The 24,734-nt window shown below is 40.8% G+C and overlaps 1 protein-coding gene across 1 annotated transcript in view; it reads right to left on the minus strand.

Annotated features, from left to right (window-relative positions):
- IQGAP1 (IQ motif containing GTPase activating protein 1) overlaps positions 1 to 22,534 on the minus strand; it is a 54,141-nt gene extending 31,607 nt beyond the window's left edge. Inside the window, exons 1-11 of the mRNA XM_058846662.1 lie at positions 22,379 to 22,534; positions 20,481 to 20,580; positions 7,883 to 8,039; positions 7,451 to 7,528; positions 5,721 to 5,797; positions 4,280 to 4,347; positions 3,149 to 3,262; positions 2,577 to 2,755; positions 1,822 to 1,912; positions 1,155 to 1,318; positions 33 to 117 (exon numbers count right to left, since the gene is read on the minus strand). Coding sequence (XP_058702645.1) covers positions 33 to 117; positions 1,155 to 1,318; positions 1,822 to 1,912; positions 2,577 to 2,755; positions 3,149 to 3,262; positions 4,280 to 4,347; positions 5,721 to 5,797; positions 7,451 to 7,528; positions 7,883 to 8,039; positions 20,481 to 20,580; positions 22,379 to 22,430 — 1,165 coding nt within the window. The 5' untranslated portion in view covers positions 22,431 to 22,534. The remainder of the gene's footprint in view (positions 1 to 32; positions 118 to 1,154; positions 1,319 to 1,821; positions 1,913 to 2,576; positions 2,756 to 3,148; positions 3,263 to 4,279; positions 4,348 to 5,720; positions 5,798 to 7,450; positions 7,529 to 7,882; positions 8,040 to 20,480; positions 20,581 to 22,378) is intronic.
- Between the last annotated feature and the right edge of the window lie 2,200 nt (positions 22,535 to 24,734).

Raw genomic sequence — 24,734 nt, forward strand, 5'->3', positions numbered from 1 at the left:
GACTTTGCTGCAATAATTTCTGCTGATCTTACTTTGCTGGTACTGTTGTGCTGCCCTGTTAGCAGCATCCACTCCCAACTGCAACTCTTCCTTCTGCAGAGGACCTGTAAGGCCAGTCTAAAGAGAAAACAGAAACTGTAAGGGTGAAACAGTGCCAAGTTATTAATTTCAATTACCTCAATAAAAATATTCCACTTGAACTTAAAACAGAAAGAACGCCATATACATAAGGAAATCAGAAATTACTCAGCAGATTCTCGGTTCAGGTGCTGAAAGACCGTGTGTGTACAACCTGATCTTAATTATATCAGAACTGCAGTCTCATGAGCATAGCAATTTAAAGACAAGACTGCTTCCAAAATGATAAAATATTTAAGACAAAAGGCACGATTCTGTAGGAAAGGACTCCCTGTACATGAGCTGCGTGCTGGAGTGAGATTAGCAACTGCGCAGTTTGGCATGAAACAATCCATTATGTAATGCTGCGTTTTACCTCTGAGCAACTAAAGGGTTTGCAGAACATCAAAATGGACAACATGCGACTTTGACTTATACGTACACGCTTCTTGGACTATGTGATACCACACAAATACAAATAGAAAATGAGACTGAGTAACTAGGGAGGCAGAAAGGCTTTTAATAATCACTGAAGCTGAGAAAAGATCCTTAGGATCATTGAGTTCAACCACACATCTAATATTACCAAGTCCACCACTAAACCATGTCCCTAAGCACCATGCCCACAAGTGGCATATGATGGTATTCTTACAAGTGAAAGTAGTTCACACTTATCTGATAGGTGTTTATAAAACCCATATATCCACATTATTTGGGCACTGACAATAGTAAAATGAGGGAGGACACACCTTAATTTTCATAGTTCTAGACACATACAAGTTGGTAGTTTCAGGTTTGGTCAATTATACGTACACCTACATACAAACATTATACTGGCCTTTCACATGCAGAGATAAAACCTAAGTAATAGACAGGCTTACTGAACACTTCCATCTCTTAACATCTCTCTAACTTTTTCTAGCCAACACTAAACTGTAATGCAGGTATACACCAAGTGATTAGTACACAGTTGTATGGTGAAAGGCAGGAGCAAGGGAAAAATCTCACAAATCAGGGTAATTTACACTTTTCCATACCTCCCGTTTCTGTTGCCTATCACTCATAAACTGCTTGAAATACCAGTCACAATTTTCTCGTAGCAATCCTCGGAGTCCCAGGGCTGGTGTTGCCAAAGCTTCATACAGTGCTAATGCATCTCCTCGCTCCAAAGCCAGGTCAATCTTTGATACGGCTGCGTGAGCTATTAACAGTAAAACAGTTTTGAGAAGGTCCCATGGTTTACATAACCTACCGCTCAGCAAGAAATACTCTCAGACCTGACAGATAGCAAGTTAGGTATGCAATCCAAAAGGAACACCTCCAGAGTCAATTATGAAGTCAATTATGAATTATTAGTCTGAAAAACAGGCTAATGCCTGGAAATGGCATGCAGTATACAAGATGAAGAACTGAAGGGCCCAGCAACACGGACAATCCGTTTCCAAAAGGTAGGGTAACAGAAGTCATAGTGAATTAAGCTTACAACTGTGTATTAATACTGACTACAGAAACAAAACAAGACCAAAACCAACTAACAACAACAAAACCACACAACTGAACAAAACCAAAACACCCCACCACTAAAACAACCCACAAAAAGAGGAGCTGCCTTTAATTTTTTTCAGCATTACAGAAAAAGAGGAGCACAGGTATCATTTTGAAGTACCCTTTTAATTAAGACTATTACTATAACATGATACTTACTGTTCACTTTATTGATGTTTCCCTGAATCTCAGCTTGAGTCAGAAGTTCTTCATACACATCTCTCTCTCTATCTGAACTTTCTGAGGCAATCTGAAGACGAAATGAAAACTAATCAGGGTTTCTATGGCTTCCTTCTCCTTTACAGACCTTTTAATTGAAAAGGTCACAAAGAGTAACTGTTTACCCATATTGAGCTGTGATAGGCCATACATAGACTACCTCTACACATGCAAAAAGAAGCCCTAGACATAAATACATTTAGAGCAGCTATAGTCAAACTCTTGATACAGACAGCTTAGAAACATCTTATTTCAATGTAATGGCTCAACTGAACACACAGTAGAGCTCCAGAACATAGCAAGTTCAGAGTACACAGAGCTAGGCATGTGTTATACAGTGTTCTAAAGCAACATGGACCTCTTCCAGCATCAAGTCAGTTTTGCTCATCATTTCATTGTTAGGAAAATATATCTATGAAAATAGAGGGATGCATTCCCAACATAAAAAATGGTGACAGGAATTCTGTATCTCTGTGGCACATATTTCAGACAGCTAAACAGACTAATGCAGCTAACTATTGCCTGTTTTCTGCAAGAAGACATGGGAACATAATAGAAGGCCACAAGGTGTAAATCTGCCTAAGACTACACATACAGGACCTTAACACACATTCAGCACACTCCCCACAGTTTGCCCCACACTGCACTACAAAATAGCAATGCATGCAAACGGTTCGAAAGAAGAACTGAGCTACCCTATTTTTAGCGTTCTCCATCTTGTCTTGCTTTGCTCTGTAGAGTGTGGCTTGGTAAGTGGATTCAAGTTGATCATCCAAATTTATTAGCATGGCATTAGGGTTCTTCATTGCTGTAAGAGTGTCAGCTGGAACCCGACGGTCAATTGCCTCATTAATGGCAATGACAGCAGCGTGCACTGAAAAACAAGCCATAGTCAGCCAGTTAGTCCCAAACAAAACAGCACTGTTAAAAATCAAGAAATCAATAATCCCTTATTTGAAAAGAGCAGAAAAATTATCTGAAAATTAACTGGAAAGCAAAAGAGTTATCCAAGTATCTCTCATTTCATCATGGCTTTGTGTTGCTGAAAAAAATAGCAACCTACTTTGTAGTTAAAATATTTTAAGCAGTTGAATTATCATGCTCCAGAAAAAAGAAAAATACACAAGGGGAAGAATAAAAACATCTTCCCAGTCTTCCAAAAGGCCTATCAGAAAGTCTGTACTAGGCTTAAAGCATGCAGCATTAAAATCAACACTTAACTGATCTGCTGATTTGAATAAGCAAACACAATGCCATTTTTCCTTACATGCAGCTTCATCCACAGAAAGTTCATTTGCAAGAATTCCTCCAATCTTGCTGAAGGCAGGCATCTGAATACCATACTTCTCCAGTTCAAGTCTCATATTACTGATTTCCTCCTCTGAAACATACATTAAAATAGTGTTACGTGTGTTTAAATGCATTAGCACTGCTATACTAACTGCTGCTGGAAAAAGAAAAAGGACAGCTACAATAGATGACAATTATTATTTAAATAATACTTTGAATATAACTCAGTAAGTGAAACAAGACATGAAAATGCTAAGACATTTTGCACACTTTTCTAAACTATACATTTCTCCCAGAAACTCGTGTGGGAGTATTCTGTTGTTTTTCTTACTAGGAAACAATGCAAGAACTCTCATGAGGAGCTGGAAACAGACTCCATTCTGAGGTACCTCAACTATTGTTGCCAACAGGTCAGGAAAATGCACACAAGTAGTTTAACATTTTCTTTCTTCCCACAAACAGACTACACCGAGAGGAGTGAATGGAATGCATCAACACATGCTGTCGCTAAATACCATACAACTCTAAAAGAGCGTTAGTAGATAAGCATTTTATAAGTATAATCAACAACCAATTTGCAGGGAAATAAAGCTTATACACCTTTTAAACCAGATGTATGCCCTCGGGCAAGAGCCTCACTAATGCAAAACGGAATTTGACACTTGTGCAAAATTAAGGAAGTGAACACACAACTTTGTGCTGGCATCTCTTGCAGCAGATCAGTTGTCAAACACCTCTTCAGCTGATGGCACCTCTAAACTGCCAGGAGAGGTCAGAACCACATACTAAGTTCCAAATTGAAAACTCTCCCAAGGAGACGGATGCAAGGCTTAAGCATCTTACAACAGTGACAAAAGAGTTAAGACGTTGTTTGTGAAAGTAAATGATTAGTGAACTAACGACTGTCTAACTGCCTGGTTCAGAAGCTGGCAGATGAAGCCTCTTTTTCTTAAATTACTAAAACTCCTCACAGCCATTATTTATAATTTTATTTGCATTTAGTACATCGACCGTAACAATCCTTTAATTGATGTAAACAAGCGTTCCACAACTGATCTAGAAGGGTGTCAGATAAAGGCAGCATACAGGAGTGTTGTGGTTTTTTTACCTGTGAAGTCTACCTTGCCATATAAATCCTGAATCTGGGGGGCAAGACCCAATTTAAAAAGGTACAGGCTAGAAAAGAAAAGAAGCAAAGAATTAGAACTAGTCATTTTCCCTTGTGGTTCTGACAGTGACACAATTTTAGGAGATACAGATTCAAGGACAGATAAGCCAATACAACACCCGATAATCACCGAGAGAGTGAGCTGACTACTCTCTTTCCCCCTCAGCTGAACATAACTGGCCCACCACTATGAAGTCTTCACAGAATTACAGAATGGTTGAGGCTAGAAGGGCACTCTCACGTTTGTCTCGTCAAGCTCCCTTTTCAAACTAGGTCACACAGGATCAAGTTCCACAGGATCACGTCCAGATGGCTTTTGAGGATCAAAACAGTGGGGACCACACATTTCAGAGTAACCCATGCCACTCCCTGGTCACTCTCTCAGGTAAATGAAGCATTTCCTGATGCTAAGAGGGACCCTCCTGTGGTTTAGATTATGCTGTTTGACTCTTGTCCCATCATGGGACATCACTGAGAAGAGCCTGGCTTCACATCTCCTCTGCATCCTCCCTTCAGACAGGTGCACATATTGTTGAGATTCCCATGGCACTATATGTTATATAGGCTGAATAGTCCCAACTGTCTCAGCCTGTCCTGACAGGAGAGATCCTCTAGTCCATTAATCATCTTAGTGACCATTCCTTCAACTCTCTCCAGCATGTCTGTGTCCCTCTAATGCTGGAGAGCCCAGAACTGGACTCAGGACTGCAGATGTGGTATCTCCAATAGTTTAGTATTCACTAGGCTGATTTGGCCTACTAAAAATGGGGTTAATGTATTCACCTGCAGCCTGAGAAATGGAATTGCTACAAAGGAGGGATGGACCCATACAGCTGTGTACAGATGGGTCTGTGAATAGAAATGCAACTCCTAGTTTTCGACTGTCATGCTAGCTCAACACAGATCACAGAATGGCTTGGGTTGGAAGGGACCTTCAAGATGATCTAATTTCAACTCACCCCACTATCACAGGCAGGGACACCTTCCACTACCCCAGGCTGCTCCAAGCCCCATCCAACCTGGCCTTGAACACTTCCAGGGACGGGACAGCCAAAGCTTCTCTGGGCAATCTGTGCCAGTGCCTTACTATCTTCTTGGTTAAAGAATGTCTAGCTCTGCCTCAGACAGCAGAGAGGGTGGGAATTGGAATGAAAAGGTAGTAATCTCAACATACTTCACTGTTTTTTTCCTTCAGAATCTGATTTGGCTGTTGCCCAAGGCAAAATATTGGCTTCATGGATCTTTGCTCTGACCTGTTAAGATTGTTCTGCTAGAAAATTTGCCCTCATCCAGCCTTCAGTTCAGCTCTCTCTCTTCTGTCACCTTTCAGCTTTGCAGAAAGATTTCAGAAGCAATCAGATTACTGTCTAGTATTCCTTACCTGAGTGCATGAATACAATAGATACAGCGTGGCATGTTCTTGCGATCATAGATATCTGTTGTTTCTGGGTAGAATATCTAAAGATAAAACAAAGTTAGCAGTCTGAATTATATTCACTCTATACAACTAAATCACGTCAGCTCAATTCTCCTGCATTACACTAGAGAAACAGGTCATGGAACAAAACTCCTCAAGCTTCTCTGCCCTGGACCAATGTTTCTCCTACTTGAAGTGTCAATATTTCCTTTTGTTTCTAACAGGCAAATCAGAGCTCCCCTTTTCCTGACAAGTTCTACGTATGTGAATGGGTAGAACCTTTCTTTTGTGCGTACACCAAGATACCGGGTCATGAGGTATTACGGAGGACTTTGGTGAAAGCCAAAGGATGAAAAAAACCCAGGAGAAGAGAGAAAAGAGAATTTTGTTTGGATTGAATGTGGTTGAGAAACAAGAGCAGAGACAGTTTCAAAGGGAAATGCAAACCAGCACTGAGGTGCTCTGCACACTGTATTTTCAGTTAGCTGGACCCAAAAACTTTCAGTCAGTCTCCAACACAAAGCTCTTCAAGGTTTAACAAAAGGGGTTGTTATTGAAGATTCAACTATTTTAGAAGTCCTGATTTATTATAACATAATAAAGTATGTTATTTTCCAGTTATTTGAAGGTTCCTTGCTGTTGCCTGTGAGCACAAAACAGTGTTGCTCTTTCTGTAAAGGCAAGAGCAACTGAATGACCCTCAATTCCACAGTATCAGTTTCCTGGCTGTTCTGCATGGGAAAATACCTAAAGCATCAGTATCTCGTGTAAATGTACTGAATCCCAGCCCCAGTTTCTTTAACATCTCACACATTTACTTCCACCCAAACCCTACTTGCATTTGAAAATATTACCTCATACCTGGCACTTAATGTCCCTCTGTCTAAATCACTCCTCATTTCTTTTCACCCAACCACCCCAACAACATATTTCAGTATTTCCTAATCCCAAATGTGTTTCTGTAAGATCATCACAGATCCCAGGAAAGCTCAACTAGTAAATCACAACAAGGTATTTAAAGCTCTTTGCCAAAACTGAAGTGTTCAACTGGCAAGCACACATGCAAAGAAAACATACATCAGATTAAACTACACAATGCCAGTTTTGGTGAAACTATGCATAACATGGCTACAAGAAAACTTGACTATCAGCCCAGTGCTACCACAGTTCCACATATTTTCAGGCAACTGTGTTTATTAGCTCCGAGAAGCTTATCTGGCCATTTCTCTAGTCAAGCTGGTAATTTATATTTGATTGAGCTACAATGGGAACATTTCAACTCAACGTGAAAATTTCATAGGAAAATCTGAAGAAACAGAGAACACAGTATTTTGTGTTGTGCTGCTACATTTAGCATTGATTTCTAAAAAAATTCCACAATCAAACTGTAGCCTGGATACTGCTCAAAAGAACGCATGTCAAGAACTACGTAATGCAGATATTATGCAAGATAAGTAATATCAGAGATGTGGTACACAAGGATAAATTATTTTGCTCCTAGTCATTCTCACACATGTAGGAGAATGAAATCTTTCAGCAAGTTTCAGGGGAGAGTTTCTACAGGGACACAAATCTAGAAATCAAAGAATAACTAGAGTAAATGTGCCGATTTTTTAATAACAGCAAATGCTTCCACAGAATGCAAAGCTTTTCTGAGATTATTTATTTATTTGGATGTACAAGACAGAAGTTACCTTGGGGAGACCGATCTCAGACATAGCATTCAGCCACTGGATTACATTATCTGTGTGTCGGAAGTGGAGACCAGTTGCCTGAAATAAAAACCACCAGGAACAAGAGGGAGGGCAGTAAGAAATAAAATATAACACCTGTCAAGAACAGCAGTAAGGTTCACTAACACAGATAGTGAAAACAGCACTTTTGCAGGAAAGTCTGAAGTCTTTCATATATGCTTATATTGACTGCTTATGACAAAATACTTAATCTAAGTGCAAGCTTAGATATAAAACTAAGAGTCCACCCCCCCCCTCATTTAACCACTGTTCTAGAGTGAAGGCAGAGTTTCTCAGGTAAGACTAATACAAATTAACTTTCTGCTTATTTTCTCACAGTACCTCCATGTGTGCATATTCCCATTTTAGATGTCCATGGTCAACAGCACTCACCTTATACCTAGTCTGTTCCCTGTCATAGATTTTCTTCACAGAAACCACTTTAGGGGAGAAAAAGTTTCCAAGTTTTGCCAGGTAGACTCCATTTCTCAATCCTTCTTCCAGCTCTGTTGTGGCAGGCAGCTCCTCATTCAAACAGGCCTCCATCCATCTGGAAGTGCAAGAACAACAAAGCTGGTCACATGAGTATATTTCCAATTTGTGAACACAACCCCATGCCAAACAAGTCTCCTGCGGCTGCTGCTGTCATACTCAAGCATACTATTCACTTAGCACTAGGGGTTGAAAATGGATATAACACTAACACAGGATCTGCATCATTAAAATGCTAGTCGGTAACACGTCGGACAAAATATTAAGGAGAAGTACAGAATTCATCAGCCAGCTTTCCAAAAGTGATTAAGACATCATCTCCATGTTTCTCCTTCAGCCCACAACTTAGTCTGCCTACACAGAGGGGCCATCCCATCCTTTTAACTAACTTAAATCTTCTACAGGTTTATCTCAAGCATTTCTTTACTCTTATTAAGTATTTGCTAGTTATTTCGTGACTTACCCTACAATGTTCACAGAATCGTAGAATGGTTTGAGTCAGAAAGGTCCTCAAAGCCTATCTCATTTCAACCCTCTGCCATGAGCAGGGACATCTTCCACTAGACCAAGTTGCTCAGAACTCCATCCAAGACTGGTCCTGAACACTTACAGGGATAGGGTAAGCCACAGTTTCTCTGGGAAAGCTGCTCCAGGTGCCTCAACACCCACATGGTAAAGAATTTTTCCCTAATATCTAATCTAAACCTACCCTCTTTCAGTATGAAGATGATGTTCTCAGTCTAATCTTCCTATATATCTTTTCCCACCCTACTATACATTTCAAGAACAGGGGAAAAAGCATGGAGCAGGCATTCTTCTCCTCACAACTCACTTTATACCGTTGCCTTCCATCTCATGTAATGGTATCATGGATCTCATGACAAAAATAAAAACTACAGCAAAACATTTTGAAAAATCACTGCTCTCAAAACAGAAGTGCACCTTGATATTTCTTCTTTACAAGTTATTGGAGGCTGCAAATTGCAAGCTCAGCTACAGTTTCTCCTGAAGATGACATGCTACCTGACTGCTCTGGTCTCTAAAAAAGGGACCTACATAACCACAGGCCTCTTTTCTAAAGCATCTTACTTAGATCATGCCTCACTTGGAGCTGAGCTCTAAAAGCTCTTACAGGACAGATGAGCCTTGGATCAATTAACATCACAGAAAGGTGGCTTTCAAGACAACAGGGGTCCAAAATAGCAATAGTCCATACAATAAAACAGAGCTGATAGTATAACGTAAACGAGGTTAGTAATTTGGCTCACAAGGATGATAAGCCCACATTACTGGCACTGATCTGAAACACAAGCAAGCAGATGATCCTGCTTCAACCCAGTGTACCTTAAATCCCAAATGAGATACCACTGCACTGTGGACTGCAGCCTGAGCCCAGGAGAAGGGGGGGCGTGGGGATTGCAACCCAAAGCAGGACCTGGAAAAGCACCAAGTAGTAGTGTTTACCAGGAAGAAAAGGTTTCTGGGAACACCTGGCCAACATCTGTCCATAAGCTACAAAAAGAAACTCCGTTCCTCTTAAAACTACTGTTTTCTCAAGCTTCGCTACTTTCTTCTCAGAACTCAGTTGCTCTTGAATACTGAGTTCTAGAAAGATGCACATACTAACCAAATATGTGATAAACATGACATAAGTTTAAAAATTCTGGACCATTACCAAAAAGATACTGTCACTTGTATGCCACAGACCATTACAACCAAAGATTCCTGAGAGGACACAAAGCTACTCAGATGCTGGAAGAGTCCAAATCATAGCAAGTTTTCACAGTACCTTCCCAACTACTTTACTTGGAAAACAAAAAAAAAAACCAATTAAAAACACCCACTTCCTTCAGACTAGAAGACCTAAAATGGAAGCAGAAGGGACATGTGACTAAGCCATTTAATTAGTATCTTATGGAAGGACACAGAGGCAGCCAGTCGCTCCATAGAAAGATAAATGGCCCATAATTAGAACATAAGCCATCTCAATGTACTCATACCTGTTTCAACAGGTTCTTAAGTGGGTGTTAATATAACTGCAAAACTAAAGCAATTTGCATACAGTAATGCTCCTGCTTGGTGTGGCATTGCTTAACCATTTGCTAAGCCAGAGGACAAAGCTATGTTTTCAGAAAACATCATCCAGCACATTTATATTTAAAAGCTCACATACTTGGATTAAAATTAACACATGTCATTGTTAAAAGGCATAAATACTTGTGGAATTTACAGATGAACAAGACAAATACATTTCCCAATGAGCAGGGAACCTGGCTGATGGGCAACAACCTCTACTCCTTTTCAACATTAGAACAATATGCCATCAATAAGCTTTTTACAGAAACTTTTCAATTCTTTTCTGCTACTTTGGTTGTTTCCACTATGCTCCCTCCCTCTCATCAGTACAGAAAACAATGTTTAACCCAGAATTATTTTTTCGATCAAGTTTTATCATATGACTGCATAGATAACATTGGACTTACAATTTTACTGAAGCTAGTTCTAATTAAAGTAGTAAGTGCACATTTCCAATCAGCTAATCATGATGTTACAAAATCCCCCTCCTAGAAAATGATTCTTGAATACCTTCATGCAGCTTCTATCATCACCTGCAATTTAGAGCCAGCATTTCCTGACAAGACACGACAGTAAAAATGTAGCATCAGGTATTGTTGGGCAGCCAGTCTCCCAAGTAAGGTTGTGTTCAAACTTTCAAAGGAAACACTGCTCTATTACCAAGGACTGGAAAAAAATAACATCAGTCATCTCAACTAACAACTTTTTTATTCTCCAACAATACAGCATTACTGAGGATAGTGACAAGTTACACAAACGTATCCTATGTTTGAAAAGTATCATAGGCATTTTTCAACCAGAACTGGAGTTTAGACACAGCAAAAACCTAATACTGATCATACGGAATACCTTTCGCTCTTTCCCTTGTGAAAATGTTGAGTCTGGCTAAGCCTGAGACAATGGAAATAGTGTGGAAAAGAAATAAAAAGTCACTCTTTTGCTCTCAGACTGATTATAGACAAGCCTGAGGAAGCAGAACTAGATAACTGCTAGTTTCTCCAGTAACTGTTGCAAGAGTATCAAATTGAATAAACAAAAATACTAGAGCAGAAAAATTTAAAAATGGACAAAGCCTCTAAGGAAGGCTGCTCACTTCATACCATGCAGTATGTTCCAGCACAAAAAGAAAACTGACCATGGCATACAGAATACAAAAGGCACCAATAGTTGGAAAAAAGTGATTTTATCCACCAATGAGGAAAGCTCACTTCTTGGTCATCATTAAGTAGGAATAATTTCTAAGTAAAAATAATTATTTGAAGGGATTGGAAATATAAATAACATTTTCTAACCTTCAATTGTCCTACAGTTCCAAAAAAACGGACTTTCCTTTTTTACACAGACCTAGCCAGTGACATTTTTCAATTCTGAGATCACACAGCAGCCCAACACACCATCTGAGTCTGCACCTGGTGGTCACCTCCGCTGCGCAGGGCACAAGAGTGACATTACAACACTCCTAGCAAATAAGAACTCTAAGATGATAAAATATGTAACCTTGACACATCATGCCGAAGAATAACTGGTACAATTTGTATCCGGGTCTGGTACCAACACTGTTGGTTGAAGCTCAGTTCCACATCACATTCTGCTTACTGCACACCTCACCAGTTTCGTTAGCAGGAAAGCTGCAAACAGAACCTCCATGTGGTGAACTGAGCCACCAGTTTGAGAGCACTGGCCACAGAGTTCTTGATCATTGGTCAGAATCATGCTTCTCTTTGTAAGCATGTCAGTGCCACAGCAGTACCTCTTTGCTTCTAGCATTCCCCTACCAACTACATTTCAGAAGGCTGTTGTCTTCTTCTTCAAGAAGCATATGCTCTGTTTCCTCCTGAATGAGGCCTGGAAATAGACTAGAGGAGCACAGAGCTTAACTCTCTTTCCAGGTGCGTATGACTCTTAATCTCCAATATTTGTAACACCTTATACCATACCAAGCCTACCCAAACCTGTGCTTTACCAACATGGTTAGACAGCCTTAAATATCTCCTTCTTACAACCATTACATACACAGGCTGTTTGCCCAAAATCACATTCCTCAAACATATCTTCAACATGTGATTTCCATGTGTGTGTTCACACATGGGTACAAATTCTTGAAATTAGGTAATTTTTGTGCACTTTTAAAGTGCCTGGAGCATCAAGAAAATCAACATTGGATACCTTTGTAATGTAACTCTCAAATGTCAGTGCTAATGCAAAAGTTCCTAAAGTTGTCTAGTACAAAAAAAAACCAAAAAACAAAAAACCCAAAAAACCCCCCCAAAAAAACCCAAAACATATGGTAATAGTTTTGCTCACAAGAAAATTCATGAAAAATTTGCTCTTGATCTGCCAAAGTCAGTATGAAAGCCTGCAGCAGTAAAGACCTGAAAATATTCCTATGCTTCAGTGTTTGGTAGTTAATTTGCCAGTTGCACAATTCCAGTACAACTACATTTTGAACATGAAGGACCTGTAACACAATCAACCTGCCCCTGTGTTGAAAACTACGTTTATTTCGGTGGAAAGTAGTTTGTTTCACAGGATTTATGACAAACAGTAAACAATATAAACCTCCTTAGGTAACAGTTTGTGATAGCATCTTATTCATGTGGCTGCTGTAACAGGAGAATTTGTCAAGAATCTTATAGATGGCAGAAAACACTCAAGAGGTCAGAACCCTCTGACAAACGGAGTTTCAGTGATCACAGTATAACCATCAGTCAGAAGCTGGAAAAGAGACAGTGAATGACACTAGCCTGCCATTTAATACCTACTACAAAAATGACAAATTATGTCACACAATGACTTACAGAATACTAAGCATTCCACTCAACAACAAAACCTCGAGAAAGAAAAACTGTCTCCCTGTCCCTAACTCTCCAACGGATTTGCTCACCCTCAAGGTCCATATTTGCATAACACATCCATTTTTTTACCCATCTTGTCTAGCACCCGGCACTGACACAATTTAAAGCGTTATCATCTTTCGCCCGAGAACTCATCCTACAGAAACAAGGCTCACAAAAAAAGACTAAGAGACACCAGCACATTCCAGACAGCAGGTGTCAAATCTAAAGGAAGGTACCAACAATACTTATTTAGAATTCCACTCTTCAAAGATCATAATCACATCCCAGGGAAGGGTGGGGGGAAGAGAAGCACAGGAAGGCTTTCATGGTGGTGTAACAATTAACATCCTGGGAAACGAGATCACCATCAAGAGATACAATGCTCAAGAACAGTCCTTTAAAGTCTTCTGATGCAGGTAAATCTGAAATCACATCTGTTAACACTCAGGACTTTGCTCGTATCAGTATGACACATGGTCAGGTACCTTTACAACCATTAAAATTACACCAGTAATTACCATAAAACTATCAGGATTGTAATTTGAATTATTCTATTGAGAAAGATGTGTTTGCTAAAACACATTTTGACTGCTTGTTGATCTACAACCCTCTATTTCTCTACCAAAAGCATCATTCTTAATTTCACTTTCAACTCAAATAGTTTTGAAAAATCTAACAAGCTGAAATAGAAATTTAATCTTTGTCACTTGCCCCAGAGAAGAAAAACCTCTTGCCTTCAACTTAAGTCTAAAGCCAGTTTCTATTTAACCCATATGTGGCAGTCAGTCAGGAAATGCAGTTACACTCCTGTACCAACACCATAGCAAAATCTGCCAGACCTTGTTGAAAAGGGAAGCTGATTCGCATTTGGATGTAAAAACTGAAACACCCACCCCCATGTTTCATTCAACTTTATACTCAAAAACATCAGAAAGTAACTGGTGCCCACAAAGACTGTCCTGCAATCACTTAAGCAAGAAAAGGATGTTCAAGCTATCCACCCAGGAGAGAGCCATTACACCTCGTCCAACAAGCATCAGGAGGTCCAGGACCTGTTGCCCTGACATGGTGGGTGACCAGTCATCAAGCTCTCCTCACATCTCCTGGGCACTTTCTCAGCTGGCAACCACATGCAGAATTTACAGGTTACAGATAAGGATAAGCCTTTGCATACCCTTTGATAATAAACAGCGATGACTATCTCTGTCCGGCACCACCTCCAGGATTCACCAGCGTTTGCTCACAATGCTCTGCCTCCAAAGGGGATCTAGTGAAACCGAACGCAAACATGCTGGGATCTGGATGACAAGCAGCTAATCCAGGCATTTTGAAAGACAAGTCATTCCAACTGTGGCACTTGGTGCCTTCACATCTAGATGCTTCTGCTCATGACCATGTAGCCCTCCTACTGCAATTCCCCAGAGGTGTACCAAGAAAAAGATGCATGGCTGCTGCAGCACCACAGCAGAGGAAAAAGAAGTGAGAGCAAAAGGGCAGCACCTTTTTTTCTCCCCACCCAAGTCTCTACATAAACCATCCAAAAGAATGTATGAAATTATGGCTTAAAAGCTTTTTCACTGTTCATTACTGCTAGCACCACAGGTATGGCATTTTTTGGACTAACGATACTACACATTTTATTGAAAGATGAGGATTCTCACACTCCAGCAGATCATCCACATGTGTCTCAAATATTTTTAGTGCTGTTACAAATGTAGACTTGGCAGGCGTTCTCACAGACGTTAAGAAGAGAAAACCTGGAAGACAACCTCAGCTCTTCATCCAGTTCACCTGAACAAGAGCATTAGACAGCCATGGAAAACACACTAACAAAAACATCTCTTCAAAATAACTTATTCTAACAATTAACAAAAACAACTTATTCCAACTCTAAACAAATCAAGGAACCACCTCTGAGGATAAAAGATCTCTCAGAGAGTTAACAGCAAAGTAAAATAAATTTATCACATCAGGAGTGTTCTCCTCTAGAAAAGCTGGTGGATATTTAAATGCATTTCAGTAAGGTTTGTACAGATGGAGGGCTAGGAAAGCAAGTACTGCCCACAGCTAAAAGGTTTCACAATGTTCTCATTATCCACACAGGCATTTTCAGTTCAAAGATACAAAAGAACAAGAAATTAATTAGTAACATAGGCCAGATTTTTCCCAGCGATTGATGTACTCTTCCTGGCAACATGCAGCTGAACCAAAGACAAAACTGACACTCTGGCATGGAAATCCTTACTACTTCCCGCCTCCTTACAAGTAAATAGGAGTTTCCTCTCTGCTCACTTGCAATCACTGCCATCAACCTGTAAAAATTCCCTTAGCTGCTCTTGCTGATGAGGATACTACTGCATTTGCCATGTTTGCCAGAAAGATTTGTCATTTGTCCTGGAGAGCTTTCAGCCTAGTACCAAGCCCACAGTCAACAGGAACATAATTATCAAAAACATAGCAGTCATTTTCAAGTTAATTGCCTTGATCACATAGCATTAGCAACTAAATAGACCTAAATGCTTGGAAGCTACAAGCTACAGCATCACTGAAGTTATCACACCCCAAGACCAACTTGATTTCTTGTAAATAAGGGTTATTACAAAGCACTCCACAGTACTCACAGCCAAGAACTTTTAGTGACATCTATTTGTTTTGGTTGTTTTGGGCTGCTCTTCTTACATTACACACAGTATTCCTTCAGAAAGCACCTTCCAAAAAGAAAAATCCTGATCTCTAAACAAACGGTTGTTTCTTTCCTCCTGGCCTGCCTTTCATTACTATTTCCAGTGAGTCATAAAAGAAATATCCAGTGAGGCAAAGATGGTGGTACTTCACCACTATCCTTTCTGTACTTCTCTCCACCCACTTCTCAGAAAAATACAGTTCTGAACGTGCATTCCAAGCCACTTCCAGTCCAGACAGCCACTCCCTGCCAACTGCATGAGGTCATACAAAACAGTACAGGATTTGTAAATTAGTATCTCCAGTTCAAAAAGGAGCTGATAAAAGCCCAAATAAAGTGGTAAGAACTGAGTAGAAGTTACTCCAACTTCCAACTAGTGATAATAAAATATTATTTATGAATACTCCTGGATTACAATCTATCACGGCACTTGCATTATATCTGAGAAGCAGAAAACAAACAAAAAAAAACCACCACAAAACAACACTTATGAAAAACTAATCCAAACAACCAATCCATAACCAGTACCTGACCAAATCTGCAAGTAGAAACACCAAAGAAGGATATTACAGTAAAATACCCTGACTTCTGGATAAGGACCGCAAAAATCAGGTCTCAGGCTGCTTCTATTCGAGATAAATACACCCCTACCCTACCCTTCTGTGAGCATGAGCTGCCAACGGAACAGAGTATATTCTTACAGTTTTATCTGCACTGCCACAGCTTTTTTATTAGACTACTGTGATTTGGAGACAGGAAAAAAAAAAAAAAAAAAAAAGGAAAGCAATCCAAAGAAACAAACAAAAAAGAATGTGAAAAAGAAAACTTCAAGTATTAAATAATACTTATTAATAAAGAAAATTTTCTTCAAGAATGAGGCATCTGGTCCACACATAGTAGAGGAATCACTCTATTCACAATCTTCATTTTAACTCCAAATTTCATTTCAGTCTTTCACAATCCTGAACAACTTAGTTACACTCCGTTTCCCTTTCTCCAACTAGCAAGAACTAATTCCTGTTTCACAAGACTGTTGCACATTATTAACTGAAATAAAAAACTACTAAATAACAATAGAACAGTGACAGTGAAAAAACCCCAACCAAACAACATGCTGAAGTATCATTAAGTTAGTTTAAATTATTCCTCTGATAATGCTTCTGATGTATGCTCATTAGCAGATGGATCTGCAAATAGCTGTAAATTGAGTACAGAAGCACCCGAAGTTACTGCACGTGGGCTGTCACATCAGGCAGTTCAGAAATTCAAACTTTTCTAAACTTTTTATTTCAGTACGAAATCATGTGCTAGCCAATTTTCATTTTACTTTCTTCTAATATTTAAAAAAACCCCACTTTGCTTCTATATTCCTTATCTGTTGCTCAGTTAAAGGGATAGCAAGCCTCTGACAATGCTGATGCAATGCAAATCAGTGTGTTGTTAATCACGTTACTTTAGGTGTCTTTACGTTGTAGAAAAAAAATACGAAGTACAGTGTTTGAATGCAGTATTATACTGTAATAATATAATGTGATTATGGGGAAGAGGAGAGGAGTCATCAAGTATTGTTCTTCAGCTGCCTCCCACCCTGCCTTGGCTATCATCAACTTTATGATGACTTATATTTATTTATGTTCACCTTTTCAGCTTCTGTGCGTGACACAGAGTACACCAGCTACCTTCCTCTGCTCTTAGGTCCTCCTCTTCCCGTTAGAAATATAACTTCCAATCTGACATTCTCTCACTGTGAAGAAAGACTATTAGCCCTCTCACAGCTCAGAGGGACTGTAATCAATAGCACAAGCAAAATGCCACAGTATCTAATTCAGATGCTACGCTCAAGTTACATTACTGGCCAAGTCAAATATAGAAAATCTCTTATCGAGGGCATTCATTTCAAACATACTGATCTCTTACAGCTCTTATTTGTTTCTGCTAAATAAACTCCTTACCAACAAAGCAGCCAAGAGCCCTCTTCTAGACTGTACTAGTGGTAATAAAACTCAAAGAGCAATTTAAAAAATAACTTCTCAGGAAGGAAAAAAAATCCTGGAAGCAGACAGTGAACTCGAGCCTTTGCTCTCCTTCATATATCTTAATTATTAAACTCAGAAGTCTGCTCCCCTCCTAGTAATTTAATCTTTAACTCTTACGTTAAGTGATTCGGCCTTAACTATAGGAATAAGGAACTCCCACTCACATATACATTAATAGTTTGTATGCCACTAAGCAAGGTTGGATAAGGGTTGAGGTTCTCCAGGCAGACCTTCCACTTGAAAAATAAGTGCTCCAACTGCCAAGGTGGATACAAGGAAGGCTGCACACCACTACTTCCATTTTGAGCAACACAGGTGTTGCTTCATAATTTACAGAACATACTGGCAACCACTAGGCATTATTTGAAACATCTCAAGGCTCACCCAGAGACAAGTGTGAAAACTGCTGTTTTTCTGACGAGGTGTGGCAAAAATCAAATGCCCAGCTGCTCAATCTCATCCACATCAAGACACTCAGAAGCAGAGACAAGATCACTAAGAACTTCAGAGTCAAAGCTGATTTATTTAGAGTAAATTTACAATTGAGCAAGAGCTTGATGAAAATATTAAAGCCATTACTGTGGAACATATCTTTGCCTGAGGTTTGTTTTTTGGTTTTTTTGGTTTTTGTTTTTTTTTGCAGATCTGGGCATGGAATTCAAGAGAGAATCAGCACCTCCTCAAGCATTTACTCAAAGGTTGATGACAGGAAGAGTCCACAAGTGAAGGATCTGGGGCTCCTTCAAGCTTGGACAGTTACTACACTACAACTCATCTCTGCCTGTTTGCCCAGCATTTGCTGCTAAAGACTTTGGATTCAAAGGGAGTTATTTTGAAACATGGTCAGATCTTACTACTTCAAACTTCATTCAAGTCCATATGGAAGGAAAATTATTACCTTCCAGTAGCTAAGCACTCTCTGCGAACTTACAGTAGTGATAATTCTCATAAAGCACTTAAAGGACTACAGCATAAACTGAGTGCTCCCCACCCCTTCAAAAATATACTATATGTTCTTGGTAAAATTAAAGTCCAGGAATTAAATCCTTTATATTCTGCCAGCAGTGAACTTGTACAAACTTAATACTTCCTCCCCGATAAAGTCACTACAGCTGAACGTGTCTGCCTTGCTAAGAAAGAATTGCACAGATTTATACAAAATTCACCATGCGGCCAAGAAAAGTTTTCTGGCTCATAACCCATATCATCTTTTGAAGAACAAAGGGAGACTTAAGTGTTCAATAAGCCATGACAAAACACACTCTCGGCTATGTCAAATATGTATTTATGTATGTCACATTCCTATTCTTCACATAGGGCATATAGGATCTAATCTTTGCAAAATATTTTTTAAAATAGCAACAATAGGACTTCATGCATCCATTTTTGATACTGGTCCTTTTTCTTTCACAGTATCTACTGTGTTCTGATCACACTTTCAATTAATTGTCTGAATGAACATATACAGTATGTTTATATGCTTATTAAACGTGGAGATTACACACAGTCTGGAAGACAAAATTAAGATAAAAGTTATTTCAATATTTTAAACAAAAATCAGGAAAAATCTACTTCAGCAGGATCAAGTGAAGGGTAACACACTTGGGAAAACACAATAGACCATATAAACACCATATAAACACAAGACAAGAAACAGATTTCAGCAGCACAAGGTGACAACTCAGCAAAACTCTACTATACCATAACATCATGAAAAAGCAGATAGCATGCAATAATGTATGATACTATCAAATCTATTGGGGTATACAAAATAATCGGTGCACTCTTTTTTAAGTATGCCCACTAACACCCTGTTGAAAAAGTTTTCTCTCTTTTGGCAGTGGACTTCCAGAAAGACACTGAGCACCTGAAGAGAAGTCTGAGCAACCCAGGATGAAGTACTACAGATCTATTAAATAAATGGATGCATGGAAAAATATGCAAGAGCTGAGTTCTCAGTGTGCAAGGGATATACACTGCTACAATTTAAATTTGTAAAATGTTTCAGTTAAAAGGAAGGGAATAACTGTTTTTCATGTGCACTGCTAAACCAGGAGGCAATATTGCACCAGACATATACAAGTTACACAACAGGGAGTGATGCCTTTTCTTGGGTTTAGAATTAAGAGTTAGACATGGTTAAGGGATAAAGAGATTCTTATCTCAATATCTAATAAGAATTTTTATGGTGCAGTAATTCACTAAGGTGGAATATACCGAATGTACACACACAGTAGATCACATATACAATTTTATAGAATTTGTTAATTAGTATATTTGACATTGATGCTCCAGTGAGGCTTAAATGAACAGTGTGACATTTTCTTATCTTAAAGTATTTTTCCCCAGATGGGCTTAATTTTAATTTACAGGATATGTTTTAGAGGAGGTCTTGGATTTTCAAGATAGCGTAAGGTTTTTTGGCCTCCCAACTGCGAGGCCTTTAGGATTTTTGGTTTTCTGGCTTAATAGAATACCAGGACTCTGCTAAGATATTAGACTTGAAGGATTTCAAGTATGCACGGTAAGGGTATTGAGGATATCTAAGAGGTATATAAAAAGAAAAGGTAAAAAATCATCATGGCATCAGGAGAATCCATCCAGTGCTAGGAACAAGGGAGCAATACAGCTACAGAGGCCTTGCCATTAAGTCTTTGAGAACATTAGATACACATATAAGAAGTCGGTTGGTTTTTTCGGGGAGGAAGGGAGTTTCTTTGGTATTTTTAGTTGCTTGCTTTTTCTAGTGAAACTATATAGCCACTGAGAAACTGAGACAAGAGGTAAGATGCATCCAAATTATTTCCCGTACCAAAGGTCGCATCTTTTTTTAAAGCACCAGCAGCTGAAAAATCAATTATTCTCACCTCTTTGCTTCCTCCAGATGACAAAGGTATTCATAGGCTACATTCTGGCGTCGCCTTTCATCCATTTCCTCTGCTGTTAACCTCTCATTATCCAAGACAGCTGAAAATAAACAAAACATGGCCCTCAGATGGCTGAAGATCAAATGTAATGGAACAGGCACATTAAAAAAATCAGATCCAACCTCTCCCACAGAAATTCATCACGGTTTTTTTTTTTATTCAGAAAACTAAGGATTTGATGATTTGTTCTTTGCTAGCAACAGAGGACGCCCCATTTCCTTATCCTTGTCACATAAATTTGCCAGCTTCCTTCTTCCTGATTTCTTAATTTGAGTCCATCCCTCGTACAATTTCTTAGAAACAATCCTTTATTTTCTTATTTTCTTCCAGCTTTCCCTTTGTCTTCTTCAAAAGCACATCAGTGACCACTTGTCCCCTCACCTATCCTCTGATTTTGATAGCAAAAGATTAAGGAAGGACACAAATACATATTCACATTATATAATCCCTTCTGTATCTTTATAGTCCACCTTTAAAACAAGGTAGAAATGATAATACACACTCCCTATATGGGAGTTCATATAGGGCTTCCCTGCACGGAGCGGAATCATTCGGATTTACAACCTGCATGCCATTTTCGGACCAAGCTGAAGACCTACATAGGCGTAATATGCCTAAATCTTCCAGATTCTGTGTTTTCAAAGCCTCAGTGAAAAAGTCTCCTCTTCCCATACTTACAGCTAAGTACATCTCATGTCAAAAAGGAAGAAAAACCCACAGCTTTTTTAGGTTTTATGGACCAATTTGACAAATAGAAAATGTCTCATACTGTTATTAGGCAAAGGTTAACTTACATCTAAAATGCCATCAACAACCATCTACTGTGCACTTGTGAGACCCCAGCAGGAACACTGCATCCAGGTCTGGCATCCTCAGCACAAAAACTGTTAGAGCAAGTCCAGAGAAGGGCAACAAAGATGGAACACCTCTCTCACAAAAGCAGGCTGAGACAGCTGGGGTTGTTCAGCCTGCAGAAGAGAAGCCTCCAAGGATACTTCATTGTGGTCCTTCAGTACTTAAAAGGGAGCTTATAACAAGAAGAGGGAGATACTGATGGGACAAGGGGGAACAGTTTTAAACTAGAAGTGGAGAGATTCAGACCAGTTGACAGGGAGAAATTCCTTAACCAAGAAGATAGTGAGGCATTGGAACGGGTTGCCCAGAGAAGCTGTGGCGGCCCCATGCCTGGAAGTGTTAAAGGCCAGGTCGCACCGACTGCCGCTTACAACATCGCCCCTTCACAGCACCACCTTCTCCTCCGCCGTTGATCATTTCTGACGCGGTATCGTAGCACAAGCGAGCCCGCGCGTCGAACACCAAGACCCAAAGCCTCCATCTCCACAGCAAGTCTATGACAAGGCAGTGAAGGTGTCCGATGGGAGCGGTGTTTCGCCCGGCAAATCGGGTGCGGTCGCCAAAATCGGCGGGAAGGCGGAAGGCAGGGCCGCCCCCGCCCCGCCCGCGGCGGACATCTTGGGCGAGGCCCCGGACCCACCCGCGGTAGACGACGGCGGTACAGCTGTAGGACGCCTCGTCGCTGCCCATCCACTGCCTTCTCCCAGCACTCATCTTCAGCACTCAGGAGGACCGTCGAGCTTCGACGAACTCCCGCGCAGCACGGCGCCCGCCTGGCGGCTCACCGCGGCCCGAGAGGAGAGCCGGCGAGGCGCTCTGCGCCCCCGGGCCAGTCCCGGAGCCCGGACCCCGCGGCTCCCCCCATGCCTGCGGCGGCCCAGCCTCCCCTCCCAGCGCTGGACCGTGTAAGGCACGGGCAGCTCGTGCTGGGCGTCGCTTAGCGGCCACGCGGATTCCCGAACCCCCAGGGCCCCAGCACTCACAGCCATAGTGGGGCCGGGACACGGCCAGCCCGTCCACCTCCTCCGCCGCCATGGTGCTGCGCTGGGTCGGCGCTGGCGGGAGCTGGGCGCGGCTGTTCCTCTTCCTGTCGCACCGGGTGTGGCGGGGGAGGAGTCGCCCCTCCGCACTCTCTCTCCCCGCCCCGGCTGCGCCCTGGACGCCCCCGCAACCTTCGGCCGCCGCTGGAGAGAAATGAGGAGTTGCGCAGCCCCCCTCCCAGTCTAGCTCGGCCCGTCCCGTAGACCTGAAGGAGCCGTTTTGGCCGCCCTGTCTCTCCCCGGCGTCCCTCCCCCTCACAGGGCCAGCGCCCTGGCCCTGAATCTTCCCGTTAGCCTCATTCGTAACACACCCAGCTAAGCTCTGATGTAAACTCTGCCAGCATATTGTGCGGAACACAGCCCAGCTCAACGTGGTCATGACCCATATCTTACCCTCCCAGCCCAGCCATGCTAGCCCCACTGTGTGCAGTGCAACCTCATCAGCTCAGCCTCTGCAGCCCGGCTGCCTCCCACGTGCTGCTTTGCCTTGGCCCTCTTGTCCTGCCAGGCTCCCCAGCTGCATTGCCCTTCACAGTAGCAAAGCCTGGCCTTGCTGGATGCAGCCGTGTCCTTCCATCTGAACAGCTCTGCTGACCAAACCGTGGTAACTCAACTGTCAGCCTGAAGTTGAAACAGGGTGCCCCAAAACAATAGCAACATCCAGCAGTGCTGCCACAGGAGAATCGTGCCCTGAAAGCTTCCTTCCCCTCAGTACATACTACTGTTGGCTTTGCCTATTTCTTGTTCAAGGGTCAGAGCACGACAATGCCAGCCACCACGTGTCCATTTCAATTAGTCCCATGAATTTCACTGCCAGGAGGTAAATTTACTACCTAAGCACAAATTAAGTAATTTGGAAGACCAATAGCCTGTTAGGAAAAGCATCACCAGCAGGTAAGGGAGTCAACCATTCTCATCCTCCCAGCAGTGGATTCAGTTTCAGCTTCCCCAATACAAGGAAGACATGGACATAATGGAACAAGTACAATGAAATTGATTAAGGGCTTGGAGGGTCTGACACATGACGAGAGCATGAGAGAACATGCCAATAAGCAGTGGGCAATGGACTGAAAAACATAAAAGTCCCACTTCAACAAAATAAGAAATATTTGTATTCTGAAGGTGATTAACACTAGATCAAGTTATCTGGAGAAGTTGTGGAGTCTCTGCCCTTGGAGATAGTTCAAGCCTAATTAGGCATGGTCCTTGACAAACCCGCTTGAATTCGCCTGGCATTGAGGAAACAAGGTTGGACTAGAGACTTCCAGAGATCACTTCCAAATTCAGTGAATTTGAAGCCCATCAGAAAGTATATTTACTTGCAACATGCACTAGGACAAGAAGACACAGTCTTAAGCTGTGCCAGGACAGGTATAGGTTGGACATTAGGAAGAATTTCTTCACAGGAGGGCTGATTAGATATTGGAATGGGTTGCCCAGGAGCGTGGTGGAGACATCATCCCTGCAAGTGTTTGGATGTTGCACCTAGTGCTTTGGTCTAGTTGACAAGGTTGGTGTTCAGTCATTGGTTGGACTCAACAGTCTTAGAGAACCTAATTGGTTAAAGGAAGACACAATTGAATGATTACAGAAATAACTACATTGGGGAACGCCAAACATAAATTACAAAACGAAAGGTCTTATAATGCAGTTAAGGTTCTAATTGTTCACATTTGCATTACTTCACATGTGGCCACTTGGAAGTTACACAATGAGAAGACGTTTAGAATAATGTTTATATGTAGACTGTGGAGTGCAGAACTCATTTTATTCCACCTAAAAATCTCATAACATTTTTTGCACAGTGCCATAACCCTCCATCAAAAACATCTCATTCTGAAAAGAAAAATAAAACACAATTATTGCTTATAATCGAAGAACGGGTTTGAACCTCTTCAAGGTTGTATTCAAGGGTATCTATAACAGCTTCCCTCATTTAAGATTTCTGGTGATTGTTATTGACTGCAAAATGTTTTTGTTAGGAGTCATGTATCTATGTGTCTAATTTATTGTCTTTCCTGTTTCTTGTCTTTTTTTTTCCTTAATGTTGAATGAGCACTAGTCAGATGGTCTTGCAAATATTATAGAGATACCTATTTTTCTCTCGTTTCAAAATTTGAGCAATCGATTCTGGAAAAAAAATTCTTTTAAGTTTTTGGCCTTAATGACTAATCACTAGGCTTCCTAGAGAAAATGAGCACCAAAATCCTTTAAACAAACTACTGTTATTTGTTCTTTTGCATGGGTTTCCAGACCAACTGTATACTGTGATATTTATGTCAAGGATGCATAACAAATG

Source organism: Poecile atricapillus, chromosome 11 (genome assembly GCF_030490865.1).
Source record: "Poecile atricapillus isolate bPoeAtr1 chromosome 11, bPoeAtr1.hap1, whole genome shotgun sequence".
Taxonomy (NCBI): Eukaryota; Metazoa; Chordata; class Aves; order Passeriformes; family Paridae; genus Poecile; species Poecile atricapillus.